The sequence below is a fragment of the Amphiprion ocellaris genome, chromosome 6, assembly GCF_022539595.1.
Source record: "Amphiprion ocellaris isolate individual 3 ecotype Okinawa chromosome 6, ASM2253959v1, whole genome shotgun sequence".
Taxonomy (NCBI): domain Eukaryota; kingdom Metazoa; phylum Chordata; class Actinopteri; family Pomacentridae; genus Amphiprion; species Amphiprion ocellaris.
The window spans coordinates 18,114,159-18,133,084 of NC_072771.1; the positions used below are offsets into that span (position 1 = coordinate 18,114,159).

The 18,926-nt window shown below is 40.0% G+C and overlaps 2 protein-coding genes across 3 annotated transcripts; both read left to right on the forward strand.

Moving 5' to 3' along the window:
• The first annotated feature begins 1,694 nt into the window (after positions 1-1,694).
• Positions 1,695-5,630, forward strand: vgll4l (vestigial like 4 like). The gene is made up of 5 exons (XM_023294532.3): positions 1,695-1,894; positions 3,507-3,630; positions 3,743-3,995; positions 4,585-4,666; positions 4,815-5,630. Exons 1-5 carry the CDS (start codon positions 1,828-1,830, stop codon positions 5,114-5,116), a joined length of 828 nt encoding a protein of 275 aa, XP_023150300.1. The 5' UTR covers positions 1,695-1,827; the 3' UTR covers positions 5,117-5,630.
• Positions 5,631-11,231: 5,601 nt separating this feature from the next.
• On the forward strand, positions 11,232-18,577 carry slc20a1a (solute carrier family 20 member 1a). 2 transcript variants are annotated; one of them, XM_023295357.3, is made up of 11 exons: positions 11,232-11,391; positions 12,381-12,986; positions 13,069-13,209; positions 13,319-13,404; positions 14,115-14,211; positions 15,508-15,627; positions 16,286-16,486; positions 16,995-17,469; positions 17,557-17,742; positions 17,828-17,912; positions 18,054-18,577. In XM_023295357.3, exons 2-11 carry the CDS (start codon positions 12,638-12,640, stop codon positions 18,207-18,209), a joined length of 1,896 nt encoding a protein of 631 aa, XP_023151125.1. In that variant the 5' UTR covers positions 11,232-11,391; positions 12,381-12,637; the 3' UTR covers positions 18,210-18,577. The 2 variants fall into 2 exon arrangements, with proteins under 2 accessions (XP_023151125.1, XP_054867280.1); XM_055011305.1 differs by having other exon boundaries at positions 11,247-11,391; positions 12,622-12,986.
• The last annotated feature ends 349 nt before the right edge of the window (positions 18,578-18,926 follow it).

Consider the following 18,926-nt stretch of genomic DNA (forward strand, 5'->3'; position numbering starts at 1 on the left):
TTTTGCTGGGTGCTAGTTTCAGTCCCAAATTGACAGAACGTAACAGCCCTTTCTTTATTTACCAATTTTTAGGAATCCATTTACCACAATAAAATCATTACAATACTGATATTCATTTTGAGCCACTCCCTATGCATGTACTTTCACATTTATTTGTGCAGAGAGCCACACTTAAAGCACTAGAATTAGTATTCAGGCCATTTTTGATCAATTACACTTGCTCATATGGGAGCATTATATTATCCCGTTAAATATCATATCATATCACATTAGTAGCTGGTATAGGCAGCTATCTCCTGTGTATGGATGCAAAATCAGACTGGAAACAGTCATGCTGAAAAAATACATAAATATTCAAATGAATAAAATATATTTATGGCTACTGAAATGACAAAATCTTATTTTTGGCTGTGCAATTATAGTCATCTCTTTTTTTTTGTAGCTGAAAGGGAAATGAAAATGGCATCAACACAGTAATATATAAAGTGCAGAGGCTCCATGCTTTCTAAGAAGAAAACAGACAATTGTTACAAAACTAAAACTCGATTGACCACTTAGAGATTCCGTGCATTTTATAGCCAGATTCTTTGCAGTCTTCTTTGCATGGAATTTGTCACTTAGCGAACATGTTTTTCAAGAAGTGCGTTTAGTAAACACAATTTTTCTTTTCCTTCAAAATACTTATCGACAGTGCAAGAATATAGGTTTTGGTGCCATGCTATAGCAACGTATGACTTAAGGGGTCAGTGTTGAGCTTAAATTAAACCCTACATGATATTTTCATGTCTGTATTAACAGCAAGGCCTTCACATGAGCAGCTCTTTCTTATTTTTAATCAAACTTCATCTGTAGTTTATATCACTCTAATAGGACAACATTCACCATGTAGGATTAAATAGCAAATATATCAGCCAAAACCAGAGCAGCACAAACATTTTTTTTTAAATCTCAATGGACTGATGTGCAAACACAATAGTTGCACTCCTAATGATTTTTCTCAGCAAGATAAATGCCACAGTATCTGAATGAGTGACTTCCAAAGACTCTATGTGTGGCCAGACTCCCCAGTATGCTCAGACGAGATTGTTCTCATGGCAGCAGCTTTTTCAGGACTTAGGAGTCTTTGTCTGGCCATCAACAAAAGCCTTTGGATTACTGGTGAGGCAGGCTCAGAGTACAGCTGCATGCGTGTATGGGCAGGTCAGTGGAATGACTGCAGCCGCGGTGGGCTAAGCACTCAGAAAAATGCAGTTTGGTGAGATTGCAGATTAGAAGGGAGGGAGGGAGGGAGGTGGGACAGGTGCTGAGTCCATGGAGGGAAACAAAAGACACACTTCACCCACAGGCATTCACTGGGAGAAATTTAAAAAAGCTGTGTGAAAAAGTGATTCATGGCTAAAGATGTTACGTTTTTGTTTGGTTTTTTTAAAAAAATATGAAATCCTTTACAAAAGAAAGTGTTGAATAAAGCATAAACTTCTCTATCCAGTGTGAATTGTAGGGCACTGTGACATTTAAAAACTCCACTTTCTGCTTCTGAGACAGGCCTACCTGTGAGTCCATTCCGCCTGCAACACAATAACAACGCTGAGTGAACGATGGCTCTCCATTGGCCCAGGCAGCAGCCAATCTGGATGCAGGGAATGAGTCACAGGGAAGCTACTGTGCCTATCTGCACTCACCTGATACTTTACCTGACTGAGCTCAGACGCAGCATCTCATTACCGTTCCAATACAATCTATCACTGAGGCTCATTGTGTCCTGTAAACTCCAGCAGTCAAGGTGTTCCTCTGTATTTGGCTCCACTCAGACAAAGACAGGAAACCATGGCTGTGGCTAATTTCCAGTACATTACTCGGATGAGCAGCGGCTTCAAGGTGTACATTTTAGAAGGTAAGAGTGGTTGTTGTTTTGCTTTTATTTCTCCATGTTGCTTGATGTCTGTGAATCCTCATTTTTGTATTTACTTAAAGTCTCTGATACTGTTATATTAAAACACATTAGTAATATGAATTTATATGTATTGATCTTATGCCATGTCAAACCTTATATATTATGTGTTCAATATAGAGGCATTGACTTCTGTTTTGTCCATGATATTTATGTAAATACTGCATCAGATTGAAAGAAACTGATATGTCGACAATTAAATGGAAGATAAACACCAAGAGCCTTAAAAATAAACTTGTGAAATATTTTTTTAGAAATACATTTAGACAGAAGGGCTTCCTCCATAAAGTATAAACCGCTCACTGTGAAAAAATATGGTCTTTCAAGGTCCTCAATCTTCAACTGAGACTCTATGAATTATATATATATATGTTGGATGTTAATAAAATCTTATTAAATGCAGCAAACAAGAAGGTCAGGCAGCATATTCCCTCTGATAACAAGGAAGAAATATCCATGCCCGAGGCATTAGAAAATCAGCATAGGTGTGGTTATACCTGCCCCCCTCCACAATGGCAGTCCGTGTGAAGGAGTAACTCACAGGTGTTGGAGTGTTTAGGCACTAGGAAATGTGAACTCGAGTGAGCAGTTTGCATGTGAAACAACTAAACATTTGGTTTTTTAGAATGCAAAACAGATATTCAGCTATTGCTTCCAATCACTAAGGCAGTAGACCTTATTGTTTCTAAACTGAATGGTGGATTTGAATACAGTTGAATACTCCTGCCGTTCCATCAGTGTAGATTTCCAAATGTTAACTGAGCATACAGTCAAACAGTAGATCGCAGTGCAATTATGCTGCCATTACATTTTCAAACACCGCTACTGTTTTGACGTGAGCTTGTGGATGTGACTGCAGATTGATTTGCTGAAATAATCCTCATGTGGTTCAACTTAAATTTTGTCACCTGGATTAAAAAAAACATTTGACATCCAAATCAGCATGTGAGTTTAGCTTGCAGTAGACTGTATTATGCTCACCTCTCCTTTATTCACCACAGCAGTGACATCAGCTTGTTGATGAGTTTCAACTTGTGTAATTGCAAAAGTCCTGCATACGTGCGTGTGTGTGTTCACCTTAATGGCCTTTTCATAAATGGGTGCCGCCCAAATCAGGGTCTTTAAACTCTAAGATCTGTTTGATGTTTGGGACCCTGTCCTGTCAATAAGTGTTGATTGCACCCTTCAAAGTGTGTGATTGGGCTGAATGCCAACATTAGGCAGAAAAACAACATTTACCGTTAGCATTGAATCAGCTGTGTAGTGTTGTAACCCTCACTGATCAGGTTGATCGAGTTCTACAGCTTAACGGAGTTTACGATTAACGGTGGCCAAAAAAAAAAAAAAAAGTTTTCCCACGAATAGCAGTCATGCAGGTTGATGTCATTGATCAAAACAAGCCGTCACTCATCACTGAGTGCCACACACCATTGTTGCTTCAGTAAAATCATCACTGCCAGTAGCAGATGAATCATAGAGGAAACATAGGATATTACCTAGAATTTTAAAAGAATTGGTGCTTAATCTAATTCTGCTGTTTAATATTGTCTTTTAGGTCAACCCCACTGCAGAAGCGAGGACAGATACAGACATATGACAAATGACCGGGCTCGAGCCCCTGCAGTGTATCCAATGAAGCGTAAACGCAGTCATGAGAGAGGGCTAACATTGGAGGAAAGGTTGGTAAATTGATTTATTCTTGTTTCCATTAAATTCTATATTAAACTATGACAAATGAAATGCAAATTCTGCCAAAGAGATGTGACATTTTCTGGAACCTTACTGTTCCAGGCGAGAGCGGGCGATGAGCAGAAGCAATGCTAAAGAGGCTCAGAGAGCAGCAGCAGCACCACCAGTGATGTTCACCAGCCGACACAGTTCGACATCTACCCAGAGTCCAGCACCCAGCCCCACCAGCCCTCTGCCCACCCATGTGTACTACACACCAGTCATGGACGAACCTCTTGCCCTCATCAAGAAACCAAGAAAAGACCCTGAAAACTCAGTGGAAAAGACTCAAAGCACTGCCACCAATCAGATTCAGGTAATTCAGCAGACCAAACAAGGGCTGGTCATGTCTTCAACAAGCTGATTTCATGAGAGATTAAGGGTGTTAGGGAGCACAAAACTTATGAAACGTGGCAGTACTGTATGTCCCTTTGTAGTGTGTCTAGCTCCAGGCTACCCACGGCGGTGGTACATCTTCCATCTGTAGTTAGCGAATCCAACTGCACAGGCATTCTACTTCCAAGAGTGCATGCAGGCCTAAGCTTGCCTGAGCTATGCAATCCAGCAGGATTCAGGAAGAAAATGTGAGCAATGGAGGGAGGAATGCCATCAACAAGACCAAACAGACTGCTTTCTCTTTGACCTGTTTATGCCACCACACTGGGAGTGATCTGACTTTCATGGGCAAACCCAACCAGTTTAATCAGTTTTCAAATCATTTTGTTTTCACATTAAAGTCGGTGCACTCTTGTTGTTGTAGCTGGATAGAGTGCACAGTCAGGTTGCACAGGAATACACACTGTGGATTAAAAAGATAACACAAAGTAGGGCGACTGTTAAAATGCAGGCCCATTTTTTAGTGTCTTTCATCTAATTAATTGATCTGTTTCTTTTTTGTTTTCCAGGTGCGCCCCACTGTGATCACCTGTGTCTCGTCATCCAGAAACCCCTCCTGCAGATCTGAGGTCCACAGAAGCCCCTCATCAGGTCAGTCTCACACTCTTGTGAATGAGCTCACTCACCAGACGGTCACTCCCTAGTCGTCACGCATGCATCATAGTGAAGCCAGCCACTCACTTTTACTGACTCACTGAGGTGTGTATTTGATGTTTGTCATTCATCCTTTCTCTTCCAGTGGTTTCCAAAAGCGACTACGATCACGTCCTCGAGGAGCATTTCCAGAGGAGCCTCGGAGTGAACTACCAGAAAGCTCCCAAACAGCAGCTCTCCATCAGCGTCTCTGTTGATGACCACTTTGCCAAGGCTTTGGGAGACAAGTGGCTGCAGATTAAGTCCAAATCTTCCTCCTGTTCTTCCACACCTCCCAGCAGCCCAAGCGTTACTCACTCCCCCACCTACAGCCACAGCCCCAATCAGTGCCACAAAGAGTCCACCAGCAGCTCATCGCCGACTCCCAGCCACTGGCCCATCAATTAAAGCAGAAACGACCCCTGATTCTGGTGGAAACTGGACTTTGAGACTTGTAACATTTCAGTGCAAACAGCTCTGCTTGTCCATGCAATGGAAATGCCAGCACTAGTGTGGAGAGAGCGAGCTTGCAGACGCAGGAGTGCCGTCACTTTGGACCTCTGTGTGTCCAGACGTAATACACAAAGATGCAGACAAATGTAGCAGTATCTGGGACATCCTTGTTTTGTTACATTTCTGTCCTCTGCTTGTTGATAGCATCTGAATAACTGAGATACTGTAGATGGTGATGAGGGATGGTTGAAAAATCAGTCACATATTCCTTAACATTTCTTTTATTTTGGGTCATTCTTATAATGGAATGCCAAACTTTTATTGTATTATATTTATATTCTGATATGCCTGGGATATACCTTACAGTCGACATGACTAGTCTATCTGCTGTATAATATTATGCTTAAGAGCTGAGACTTTTGAAAAAACTTTGAAAGAATAAAAATCTCATAAATTCTATAAAAATAAATGTTTGTGTGTTTGTTATTATAATAGCATAATACATTGTGCCACTATAAAAAACTAACAAATAAAAAAAAACAATGGACAACTAAAGAGAAATTATTATTATTATTTAAAAATTAGCTAAGCTTGTCACAAAATAAGTAAAACACGTCTTAAACTAGAACATCGCGACCACGGACAGCTTGTAAAAACTAGGCAGGGTGCTCTACCAGACAGCCTAATTTCAGCTGTGAGTCAGTGCACGTCTACAGTGCGTCCGGCACACACTCATGGCATTTTTACACTGAACGTTGTTGCCACACAGTGAGTGTAATTTAAACAAAGCTGAACGACTCATTCTGGACATTTTCCTGTAAGTTAGAGAGAATGTAGGGAGCATGTCCCAGCAGGCACGAGGCCTTGTGTTCTGGCATTCCTGTCTCCTGAGAAAATGACTCTGTAAGATCCTACAGATCCTGTTTTGCAAGGGATAGGAGGGAGGGAAGAGGGGAAGGAAGGGTTGGGCTAACATAAGCCTGAGCATGAGAACCAGCCATGCTCTTCAGTTACTTATTTGCATGTCCTATCTTGTCTAATTTTAAATATGATAGGTAACATTAAAAAAAAAAATTGAAAGCACGAAATTAAAGTGTTAAGCAATTTTACAGAACGTTAAACCTGATTGTTCAGACAGGTTGAACAATTTAAAGAGGGAACTGTACATCAGGGGTGACAAAAAAAAAGGAATTAAACATATTCTTACATTAAAATGAGTAAGGATTACTACAAATCAAGTAAAAGCTAATGCCATTAAGGATGTGAGTTCAAATGTCTGCACACAGATTCTTAAATTCCACCAAGCAGTAACATTATGTTTACACCAAACACATTGTGCAGCCAGTCCAAACATACAGGAGCTAATAGTGACCAAACTGCTGATTACTACTATTCCTCATTAAGTCACAAACTGGTATTTCGACATGGAGCCGCTCATCAGTCAGTGTAACCTGAATAGGGGCATTGATGCCACCTAGAGGCCCTGAGGTAAACCAAAAACAGCCGACATTGTCACTGACAAATGGTCTCATGTTGCATTGATGCACAGCACAAACAGCTAAAAACACAGCTCTATGGGTAAACTGGTTGTTGGATAAGAGCTCTGGTTTGACAGAAAGACCTTTAGAAATTCAAAATACTTTGCTCAGCTCACCACTAGGAGGCGACTGAACACTGATCTGCATTCATAAGCTTTAAGGGTCTGAAAGTGAGTTGTAAAATAATGCATGACATAATTCTGTGAGGAGGCCATTATTGCACCAGATAAATTTCAAATTTAGCTTTAAGTTCTGTATATAATGAAATGCATTACTGTGTTTAAAGATACACCGTATCCCACCGCAGCAACAAGTTCAATAAAATCTGTTTTGTATTGGGTACAGCTTTAGCTCAGGACATCTAAATGTCAAATGATTGATAGTTCCAATTATGTAGATCAACTTGCCATGAGAATGTCAAGAGAAAAACTTCTCATGCTGTTGCAAAACAAATGCACATTGTTGTGTGAGGCAACAATGAGGGATAATTACAATCCTGAATACCTCCAACATGACAGAAAACAGCATTTAACTCATGGCAATAATAATTAGGTGCGCTTCACAATACAGAAGCCTTCTGGGAAAGTTATTGGACTTTCTCTGGTCTTTCAAACGTTAGATCACTATCAACAAATTGAGAAGCATTCTGCAAATAATTGAAATTATAGCTCTAATCCCATGAGAACAAGATTGCGTGGAATGATTGTGCATCGGCGGCGGTGCTGTGTGTGATTCATTTTTCAAGCTTCTTGTTCAAACTCCTTAAATTATCAAAGATAGTCATCGAGGATAAACTGCTGAAATGATGATTCAGGTTCAGACATCTGGGTGTTCACAATCCCTAACTGGCAGCCTCCTTTATTCTGTTGTAGCAACCAAATATGATATGAACGAAGCCCTTCAATGCAGCTTAATGTTTGTTTATGTTTATGGAGTTGCATTACATGTAACCTAAACTTTAATATTTTAATAGACAGCAAACCTTGACAAACATTGCTCACAGGTAATTACGGTTTTGTGTTTGTAAGGTGATATAACAGCACACAAAAGTCCGTGGTGCTCAAATTTAAAAAAAAAAAAAATGCTTTAAAGTGCAGAAAATTTTAACTAAATTAGAAGAGCCTGCAAATTTAAAACTAACATTTCCCTCCTTTTTTATTACGTGGATACAAGGACACAAATGGAATAATTTACAATGTAAGAATTATCCTCTCATTATAATACATTAAGGGCATCATTTACACATTATTGTAAGCAAAGCAGCTAAAGAAACTGCCAGACAAAGACAGTGTATCATCCAGGCTGAGGGTAGATAATGGGCATCAATCCATAATGTTATTAACGGAAGGCAGCTGCTGTATTTTGTTTGGATTTGTTGCATTTTAATGTAATGTGGCCTGTATGGACACGTGTGAACAGGTTAGTACAGGCATTTTGCAGCTGGTTAATAAGCTATAGAGTGCGTGACTGGCAGGCTACATATAAATGGATGCACAACAATGTACACTAACAGTCAAAAGTTTGGACACACCTTCTCATTTCATGTTTTTTTCTTTATTTTCATGACTGTTTACATTGTAGATTCTAACTGAAGGCATCAAAACTATGAATGAACACGTAGAATTATGTAGTAAACAACAACATATATATTTTACATTCTTCAAAATAGCCATCCTTTGCTTTGATTACTCTGCTTTGCACACTCTTGGCATTTTATGGATGAGCTTCAAGAGGTTGTCACATGAAATGGTCTTCCAATAGTCCCAAACCATCTCAGTTGGGTTTAGGTCAGGTTTGGGATGGTCTGGGATGAGATCGACTGCAGAGTGAAGGCAAAAGGACCAACAAGTGCTCAGCATCTCTGGGAACTCCTTCAAGACTGTTGGAAAACCATTTCAGGTGACTACTTCATGAAGCTTATTGAGAGAATGCCAAGAGTGTGCAAAGCACTAATCAAAACAAAGTGTGGCTATTTTGAAGAATCTAAAATATAAAACATGTTTTGACTTATTTCACACTTTTTTGTTTACTACATAATTCAATATGTGTTCATTCGTAGTTCTGATGCCTTCAATGAGAATCCATGATGTAAACAGTCATGAAAATAAAGAAAAACCATTAAATGAGAAGGTGTGTCCAAACTTTTGACTGGCAGTGTATCTATGAGCCTTATGTATATCTACATCGTCTAATTCTTTCCTTAAGTCAAAAATGGTACATGTAAGTGATCTGACTGCATCCGCCATCCTCACATGTCTTGTCAGTAGAGTTCTTGTCAGTCCTTTTAGACTTGTGACATCCATCAGAGGTCAAAATATTCCACACAGCCGGCACTTGTGGGCAAATGTCCAAGATTTGAACTACATCACCCAACAAGCAGTAAATAAATAAGTAATGAAGAGGAACTTATCAGCAAATTTGGAGGCATTGTAGCATTACAGGACAGAATCAGTTCTGCTGACTTTGAAGGCAGCCTGACACTCTCCTGGAGTTTCTCAGTAAATGGAAAGCAACCGGTTGATGAGTAACTCAGCTGTTGCTTCACATTCTGCTCAACTACACAGATGATCTTCCTCAACTTTACTATAGTGAGGTGGGAACCCTCTAAAGACTCCCTAACAATCAAGTTTGTTTTATTTAACCTTGTTAAGATGTCTATATGTGTTTTTAATATGCAGCAAGACACATGAGTTAAATAAACAGCCAACGACAGCTGAGCATTTTCACCTTAAAGCTGCAGTCATAGCTTAAAAATATGAATTCAGACTTACAAAGCTCCATATGTTTGCAGGATTGTGTTTTCTGGATTATTACTGTTTCTCGGAATCAGGCTCTGGGTTAAATATGTGTCACCAAATTACTCCAATATTACAGCCTACTAGCTCAAAAACATTCATCATGCCTTCTTATTGATGCAGTAGTTTTGAATTTCTGAAGAAGGTGAGAGCTCTCGGCGAAACTGTCAAGGTAATCAACATCTATCTATTCACATTATGTCTGAACAAAAGAACTCAAAACCACTAATACAGCCTGTTATTGTGTAGCGTAAAGCAGTTTTAAAGTGTTTGAGCAGAGTCATAGGTGAGCTTAAGAAGAAGCAACAGTATTGAGCAACATCTAAGCCATTTTAATTCAGGAAGGGATTATTTTAATGTTAAAAAAATATCTAAAAATGTAACTTTGATACACAGAGATGAGTTCTTAGTGGTTAAATTAATGACTGAAGGGTGTCTTTAGTACTAGCACATTGTGTGACTAATGTGGCTGATGTTACCATTAGCTTTGATCATGTGTCATCTCTGATTTGAAACTACTAAACAAGAACTAAGTGTGGGTTACTGTGTTATCATGTCACCTACTGTGCTTCAAAGAAACCTAAATTTGACCAATATTTACATCTGTTTACTTCTCTCCTCTTGTACAAAGCTGTTATTCTTTACATATTCTTCTGTTTCTGCTGTTAGACAATAGAATGAGTACAAAATGCTGCTGAAATGTAGCCCATTAAAACTTTATGTTAACCAGCAGTGACTTCAGAGACACTTCAAAGCAGCTGCTCTGCACAACTACAATACTGATACAAATTCACCATAGAAATGAATTGAAAACGACTGTGCTGTGAATTGTGCCATGTTTCCTTGTAAAATGACTGCTGAGAAAGAAACTTACAAGCAACAGCAAGCCATGCTATGTCTCCATGCTGCCAACCACAGACTCAGTCTTCTTCCTGAAGGGGGCGTGGTCTACAGCAGTTTACCTGCATTTAAAGTTACAGACACTGAAACTATATGTTTAGAACGAGACTGAATCCAAACGCTATACAGGCATAAAGTGAATCATCTATGCAGTATTTTGAGCTGATAAATGGAAAGACACATTCTGCAAACGTGAGATTTTTGAGAACTTCCTGAAAAGACGTACAATATAGGACCTTTAACGGTGAATGCTCCAAATCGACAGAGAAACTGAGAGAAATTGGAAGGGAAACAATAACAAGTCTACAACTATTCTTATGATCTCAACCAGTAATGCAATACTAAAGCTGGTGGATGGATGACAAATGTCATATTCTTATTACCTTGGTGGAGATAATACGTTAAATTTGACCAGCAGGTGGCACCAGAGTAAAGGCCATGTTGTTATTAGATCCTCTCAGGTTATTTAAACATTTTAATGTCACACTGGCTGTATGTAGTATCCAGGAATAAGGTGAACTCTACACTGATTACATAAAAATAACAAAAACTAATTACTATAAACACATTCTGACCTGAAATATGTTTCTTCAGTTTCTTTACTTCTAAACTAGATGAAGATATATTTAGGCAAAACAATAGATATTTCTGTTTCTTCACGGTAGGTGGGGAAAACCCAATTTGAGGATAAAGCAAAGCAGCATAATGAAGAGACAACTGTAATTTTTCCACCCTGTCAACAAACAAGCTAAACATTAGCGTCTGTGCAGCTTCTGTCTCATGACCGGACTTTAAAGGCGTGTTCAGCTCACTCGGCTCGATATATAAACCAAACCTCCAACAGGAGCCTCCAAACCCTGCAGGCCGCTGATCTGTCCTCCTCTCACATCCTCCGAACGAGTTGAAGCTGCTCCAAGCTGACAGCAGGACGCACAGCAGGACGCACAGGACTCCAGGACGCAGTGGACACAGTGGACACAGTGGACTGTTCTCACCTGTAAGTCTCACTTATTTTTTACTCTCTTTGCTCACTTTTGCCTCATTTAGTATTTTCACCGTGTCATAGCTGCATTTGAATTATGTAAGAGCAACATAAGGAGATTAACATGCCTCTATTTTCCATACTGATGCTGCTCCAAACTACTGATCGCCGACAGTCCTGAATAGACCAATTATGCGCAGCTCTAAAGTCCCTTTTTGAAGTTTTAAGTGGATTTGTTTGTGATTTTGCCACATAACTGGGATTTTAGAGGCTACTATAATTGTGCAACACCCTCAGTGCACCTGCTTAATGTTTGTGTGAGAAATTTACTTTCAGAGTAAAACAGTTACTCAACTAGACTTCATTACATGGATCGATTTTATTTAAATACCATTTTGAATCCTGTTAAGATACCGCAGGTGGTTAAATAGCTGAAAAACAGCCTTTAAAGTCACAAAAAAATAAAGCTAAACCAAAAGGATTTCCTACAGGCCAATTTCAGTGTGAGTTCCTTTAGAAAGTATGAGCATAACAACACTGAAAAATACACATTTGAACATGATTCACCCTTGAAATACAACTGTGCATTTTAAAGTAGGTGACATATACTTATGTGTCATTATATCCCATTTATGTTCCATCAATATTGAAGACGTTGAGAAGCTAAAACCTAAACTGTATTCATAACATGAAGACTGGTGTGGTCTCCATAGTATCCTGCTCATATAAATATGCTCTACAGTATTGTTATTTTCCAACAATTTTATGCCAAAATTTTGTTCTTCACACCATTGTTATACCAGTGTGTTTGTGTAACTGTCATGAAACACTTCCGTCTGCTGCCATGGCTCAGTAAATCATGCATGCCGAACAAAATGTTTCACGCTGTTTGGTCATTTCGGGTAGTTTTACCTTGTTAATGTATAACTCAGCTCAGCCTTTGTTTATGATGCAGTAAACAAGGACCATTAACCAATAGCTCATGTATTTGTGTGTTTTTACAGTGTGTATCATCAGACGATTGCTGTCACCATGGACGTCTCTCCCATCTTTATAGTCTGTCATTTTATGATGAAGCCGACAAACAAACCCTGCATACCCAGCTAGCAATAAATTTCACTTTATAGCACTTTTAGAGCTGAACTAAAGGGTTTTTAAATTATTTTTGTGTTAGAAATTTATTTATGAACACATATTACCTCATAAGTCACTGTCAATAATAAATTGGCTTTTTTTTTCGTTAAGTTATATTTTAGTAGTGATGGATACAACTACACTAGCCACCCTGGCCACTGCCACCGCCATGGCTCTGGCCTCTCAGTCTGACATGTCAGGATACATGTGGCTGCTGGTGCTCGGCTTCGTCATCGCCTTCGTCCTGGCTTTCTCTGTGGGAGCCAATGACGTGGCCAACTCCTTCGGTACAGCGGTGGGCTCCGGGGTGGTCACTTTACGGCAGGCCTGCATCCTGGCTACGATCTTTGAGACGGTGGGCTCAGTGCTGCTGGGAGCCAAAGTCAGCGAGACCATCCGGCAGGGGATCATCGACGTCCAGATGTATAACGGATCAGAACACGTCCTGATGGCAGGATCCATAAGTGCAATGTGTGGTAAGCTTTCACACAGAAACGGCTTCTTATTGCAACGGTGAAGTGTGACATTAGGCGCTCAGGTCTTGTTTTTGCGCTACAGGCTCTGCTGTGTGGCAGCTGGCTGCATCGTTCCTGAAGCTCCCCATTTCTGGAACCCACTGTATTGTTGGAGCCACAATTGGCTTCTCCATGGTGGCCAGAGGTCACCAAGGGGTCAAATGGATGGAACTACTACGCATTGGTGAACACATGTTGTTTTTTCCCCATATTTGAATACAAATATTTGTTAAATCTGAAACACAGTTGTAGACAAAGGTTCAATCGATTTACCTTCTAATGTCTATTCATAGTGGCATCCTGGTTCTTGTCACCTGTGCTGTCCGGCATCATGTCAGGAATTCTCTTCTACTTTGTCCGCAAATTCATTCTGAACAAGGTAATTGCATTCTTCCCAGTGTGCATGGTTTATTAGTATTTTTAAATGACCTGCAAGAAGAGGAAGTTTTCAAATCAGTAGCAGTATAGAAATACTCCTTTACAAATAAAGTGTCTGCATTCAGATGATTTTTAAGCAAAAGGGTAATATCAACAAACATACTTAAAGTATCAACAGGAAAAGTATTTCATCTGCAGTTAAATAACTCGTATGACCTATTATTATGCAATATTATAATTTGCATCATGACATGTTTTATACTAAGCATCACTATAATAATAAGTTAAGTCTAGGGGTTTCTAGCTGAGGATCTTGGCCATCCAAAGTGTCACAAAATAAATCGAGTGGGTTGTGAGGTGATTAAAGGGAGAGTAAAGGAGAAAAAGAAAAGCTGTGATTCACAATCAGTGATCTAACTTAGTTTTTGAAGTAGCTTTATAATGAATTATTACATAGCTTGACCTCTGTGTATTTTCAACAATTATTTAAATGAAACCCTTTAAAAAAATCCAAGCCATATGCTGTCCTTGCTGGAACTGGAGCACTTCAAAGGTGACAAGGAGCCCCAATTAGACACTGTTTGTTATAAGTTGGGGAAGATTTGGAATCACTGGTTTCTTTCTTTCTAATGGACAATACATTGTGAGCTTTTTTGATACAATTTTATCTTGTTAAGTTCTCAACTGACTCAGACAGGTGTATTTTCACAGGCTAACCCTGTACCCAACGGCCTGAGAGCCCTTCCTGTCTTCTACGCCATCACCATGGGCATCAACCTTTTTTCCATCATGTTTACAGGAGCGCCAAGTGAGTATCACATTCAGACACCACATCTGTGCATCTTGTGATTGTCACTTCATGTGCTGCACTACCACAGCAACAGTTGAAATGCCTGGAGCAAGATGGGCTGAGTAAATGTCAAAAGTAGGTGACAAATAATGAGGATACTATTTTATACATGTGTGAACACAGTTCATTCTCAGTCAAAAGAAATTTAGATTTTTTTGTCCCTGGAATTTCTGTCACTCTAGGTTCAAAACTAAGTTTAAAAAAAAAGGGACTTAAAGCAAGGAAGCGTAAACACAACAAGAATAAAAGAAACCTAACTGAGAAAGAATCTCCAAAACGCACAGCTATTAAATGGAACATTTCCATTCCTTTTTGTTTTGTTTGCAGGATTGAACTTATCAAGAAGTCAACTGGCCTGGGCCCTTCACTGAAGGCTGCAGGCCGGTGTGTGTGTCTCAAGGAATTTAACACACCGATACTCCTGTTGTGCAACATTACACCATAATACAGCAGAATGCACCTCTCACACTGATACTGTATGCATGATCCAGTCCAAGCATTTTAATATCTGACACACAGTTACAAAAACCACAAATAAATGTTATTTTCTCCATTTGAAAATGGCATTTTCTGCCAACATACCTTAGGAGTCCATGCAGTTAACAATGTTTGAGTCTTCATGTGAATGTTAGAAATGGTTTACAGTCACAGTTTTTACTGTGTGGCTCTTTTATTTGTTGTTAAACTGCTGTTGCCTTCAAGAAAAGCAGGTAAGTTGTGTCATTTCGGCATTAAATGTTGCCGTAGTGACCTACATTAAACCTAGTTCTAGCAATAAAAGACAAATGTCAGCGGCAGTTTATCTGTTCGGCATAAAAAAAGTGAAATTACTAGAAGTGTCCCTTACTGACTGTAGTGTTTTATCACTGTGCAGCAAGACTGGTCTCTTTCACACTATCTGATTGGACGAGTGTGTTCTCCCACTGATACTCTTCTCTGTAAGAGCACACTGAAATGTTGGAGCGGGCAGTTAAGTAATCTTGCGCAATCTTTAACAAATCACATGACCACAACTTACAAAATGAGACAAGAAGAACTGTGAAGAAAATGATAGCAGTTCTGAGCTCCTAAGCTGTAGCGATATTTCTAAAAAAAAAAAAACTTTAAAAAAAGACCAAAGTGTGCAGAACTGGACAGTTTTTTTCTCACTATCTTCAAAGGAGCAGCACCAGTTGTGACAAAAAGAAAGACACAGTTAACTTACACTTTATCTGAGACAGAGTTCTCTCTCATTTCCCTGTCTTGTGTGCGCAGTGCTGGGTTTTGACAGACTGCCATGGTGGGGTACGCTGTGCATTTCTCTGGCCTGTGCCGTCGTCACAGCTCTGGTCGTTTGGTTTGTTGTCTGTCCACGCCTCAAGAAGAAAATCAAACGTGAGTAAATTCGTCATGTCATACCTGGATTTACGAAGCATCTTGAATGAGAATCGACGTTATGCATATTGGTCAGCATTAAAAAGACATTATGGGTAGAACCACATAAAATTTCTGAGTCGCACACGTTAGCCTTGCCTACAGCGTTCTACTCAAGTATTGTATTTGAGTAAAATTTTGAGATTCTTGTACTTTACTTGAGTGTTTCCATTTCTTTATACATTTTTTTGTTACTTCATACTTCCATACTGCTGCACTGTGGACCAAAACATTTAGCTATTTACTCCACCAGATTAATTTTATAGCTTTAGTTATAATACAAAACAAATTTGAAAAGTAAAGCTTTTTTGTAAGGTTTTGTACAATTTTATCTTCTTATTTTCTCAACTGACTCAGACAACTGTATTTTCGCAGGCCATCCCTGTACCCAACGAAAAATAGACACAAATGTAGTATTATGGGTTTAGATAAGGCTTTATTGATTCACTACCAAGCAGAATTAAATCACTGATTTAACCCCAGCATTACCACTTGTAGCATTAAGTGATGTAAACAGAAATGCACTGACGCTTGTAACAGATCGTTAGTATTTTCTCCTTTTACTTTAGTTTAAAATCTGACCCTTTCTTCTTTCATCACTGACTGGAATGCACTTCAGAAGAAATAGCCGCTGCTCCCTGTGAGACTCCACTGATGGAGAAGAACTCCAGCAAACCTGCACCAGCTGAGCAGCCCTCATCACCTGAACCCCACATGCCTCCAGCAGACAGTCAGAAGGTGGCTTTTAAACTGGGAGGCTCAGAGGAGACGGATTTAGACAACAGTGACATAGAAACCAAAGACCTGGATATCGCCAATGGTGAGTAAAAGAAAAAAAAAAAGCTTGAATGCATGTTTTTATTGTTGTAAATCTTAAAATGTTTGACCTCGGTGGTTGCATTGAAAATGATGTATGGGCTGAACAGTGGCTTGGTGGTTAGTACTCTTGCCTCGTAGCTGGAAGATCCCTGGTTTGTGTCTCGGCCTTTCCAGGATCTTTCTGCATGGAGTTTGCATGTTCCCCCTGTGCAGGTTTTGTCTGGGTACTCTGGCTTCCTCCCACAGTCCAAAAATATGCTGAGGTTAATTGGTAACTCTAAATTGTCTATAGGTGTGAATGTGAGAGTGATTGTTTGTCTTTGTATGTAGCCCTGCGACAGACTTGCGACCTGTCCAGGGTGTCCCCTGCTTTCACCCTAAGTCAGCTGGGATAGACTCCAGCCCCCTCCGTGACCCTAGTGAGGATTAAGTGGTGTATAGATAATGGATGGATGTATTATATCTGACTAAATTCAACATCTGAATGACAGAATGATTTATTATCTCAGGTCTGAATGGCACTGTGGGCCCCATGATGATCACTGATCCTCACAGTGGACGCTCCCACACAATCCACAAAGACTCCGGCCTTTACAAAGACCTGCTACACAAGCTGCACATGGCCAAGGTTGGCGACTGCATCGGGGACAGCGACACAGAAGAGCGGCCGATCCGCAGGAACAACAGCTACACCTCCTACACCATGGCTATTTACGGAATCCAAGGAGATCCCAAATACAAAGACGTGGACGGCAGCGGGCTGCAGAGAAGATCGAGGGTGGACAGCTACAGCAGCTACAGCTCAGCAGTGAGCAGCGGGAGTGCAGCTCAGGACGGGAGTGTGACTCAGGAAGCTGGCGGGGATCTGGCTCTGGAGGAGGACGAGCTGGAGGTCGACCAGCCTGCCGTTTCTTTGCTCTTCCAGTTTTTGCAGATACTCACGGCCTGCTTTGGCTCTTTTGCTCATGGAGGGAACGATGTGAGGTAGGAAGGGAGGGGGGGGCTTCCTTCTGAGGAATTCATGTACATGCATGCATTCATAAGACTTACATGAGCATGTTTCATCACTAGCAATGCTATCGGTCCACTGGTGGCTCTCTGGCTTCTGTACGAGAGCGGCTCCGTGGTTTCAAATGCACCGACACCTATTTGGTTGCTTCTGTATGGGGGAGTGGGCATCTGTGCTGGACTGTGGGTGTGGGGTCGGAGGGTGATCCAGACCATGGGTAAAGATCTTACCCCCATTACACCCTCCAGGTATGTCATATATCTATATCCTGTAACAGCTAAAATTCAGATTTTTCTTATAGTCGCATCAAACTAACAATTTCTTCCGTTTCAGTGGATTCAGCATTGAGCTGGCTTCAGCAATCACAGTTGTTGTGGCGTCCAACATCGGCCTTCCTGTCAGCACGACCCACTGCAAGGTAATCCCACAAAAATTTGAATGCAGATCCACGTGGTAATTAAAAAGTAGGCTCAGATTTAAAGACATGCTTTACAAGTACAATGTATTCCTGAACCCCAGGGCAGATCCACTGAATAACTCTGCTGTCATGTGAACTCAGGTGGGGTCTGTGGTATCTGTGGGATGGCTGCGCTCCAGGAAGTCAGTAGACTGGCGTTTGTTCAGGAATATCTTCATCGCCTGGTTCGTTACAGTTCCCATCTCTGGGCTGATCAGTGCCGCCATCATGGCTCTCTTCATTTACGTCGTTCTGTGAGCCTCCCGCCGTGCAGCTACACTCTTATTTGAACCGATGGACCACCGCCAGCAGCTTTTGTTTGCCTCCGTGATAAAACTGTGCTAATAGACATGTTCCAGCTGTTCCCTGTTAATGATTTATATTATATCATTCAGTGTAATTCTAAAGTCTGATAATACTGTGTAAATGTCTAAATGACTGTGATTCTGTATATCCTTTTGTATATTTGTATAAAAGCAATATGTGTTAAATCAAACGAACCAATTTTGATAGAAACAGAATGGGCAACAGCCATATTTTATGTTTGCATATTTGAAGATGGAGTTGCTTGATTTGAAGGGATTTCAATGTATTTTATTCACCATTAAACCATTTTTGTCACTGAATGTTCTCGGTGTATTTGCATGTAGGAGGGATGAATCATAACGACAACAAACAAAAACATTATCAGGACGTAGATTTGTTCTGAAATATCTTAATTTAACTATGTTTTTAAACAAAATTTCAATGGTACATGTTAAAAATAATATTACCACATATTCATAATATATCTTTTTACTTACATAAACAACAACTACATTTTTTTTTTTATTGTACATCCATCCTATTTTACAAAATGAAAGTGGCTAATCCTGGGTTATTTTTGCAAACCTCACAAGGTGGCGCTGTTGCTGCAACAGCCACCACAGATATACAGTAAGTTTACCTGTTTTACAGACACACTGCTCCCTACTA

Bases quoted from the DNA above. Each gene is read 5' to 3' on its own strand.
- vgll4l (XM_023294532.3), top strand. From the start codon at position 1,828: ATGGCTGTGGCTAATTTCCAGTACATTACTCGGATGAGCAGCGGCTTC. The intron at 3,631-3,742 runs GTTGGTAAATTG...TTACTGTTCCAG, and splicing joins GGGCTAACATTGGAGGAAAG to GCGAGAGCGGGCGATGAGCA. The intron at 3,996-4,584 runs GTAATTCAGCAG...TTTGTTTTCCAG, and splicing joins CTGCCACCAATCAGATTCAG to GTGCGCCCCACTGTGATCAC.
- slc20a1a (XM_023295357.3), top strand. From the start codon at position 12,638: ATGGATACAACTACACTAGCCACCCTGGCCACTGCCACCGCCATGGCT. The intron at 15,628-16,285 runs GTGAGTAAATTC...AATGCACTTCAG, and splicing joins CCTCAAGAAGAAAATCAAAC to AAGAAATAGCCGCTGCTCCC. The intron at 17,743-17,827 runs GTATGTCATATA...CTTCCGTTTCAG, and splicing joins ACCCCCATTACACCCTCCAG to TGGATTCAGCATTGAGCTGG.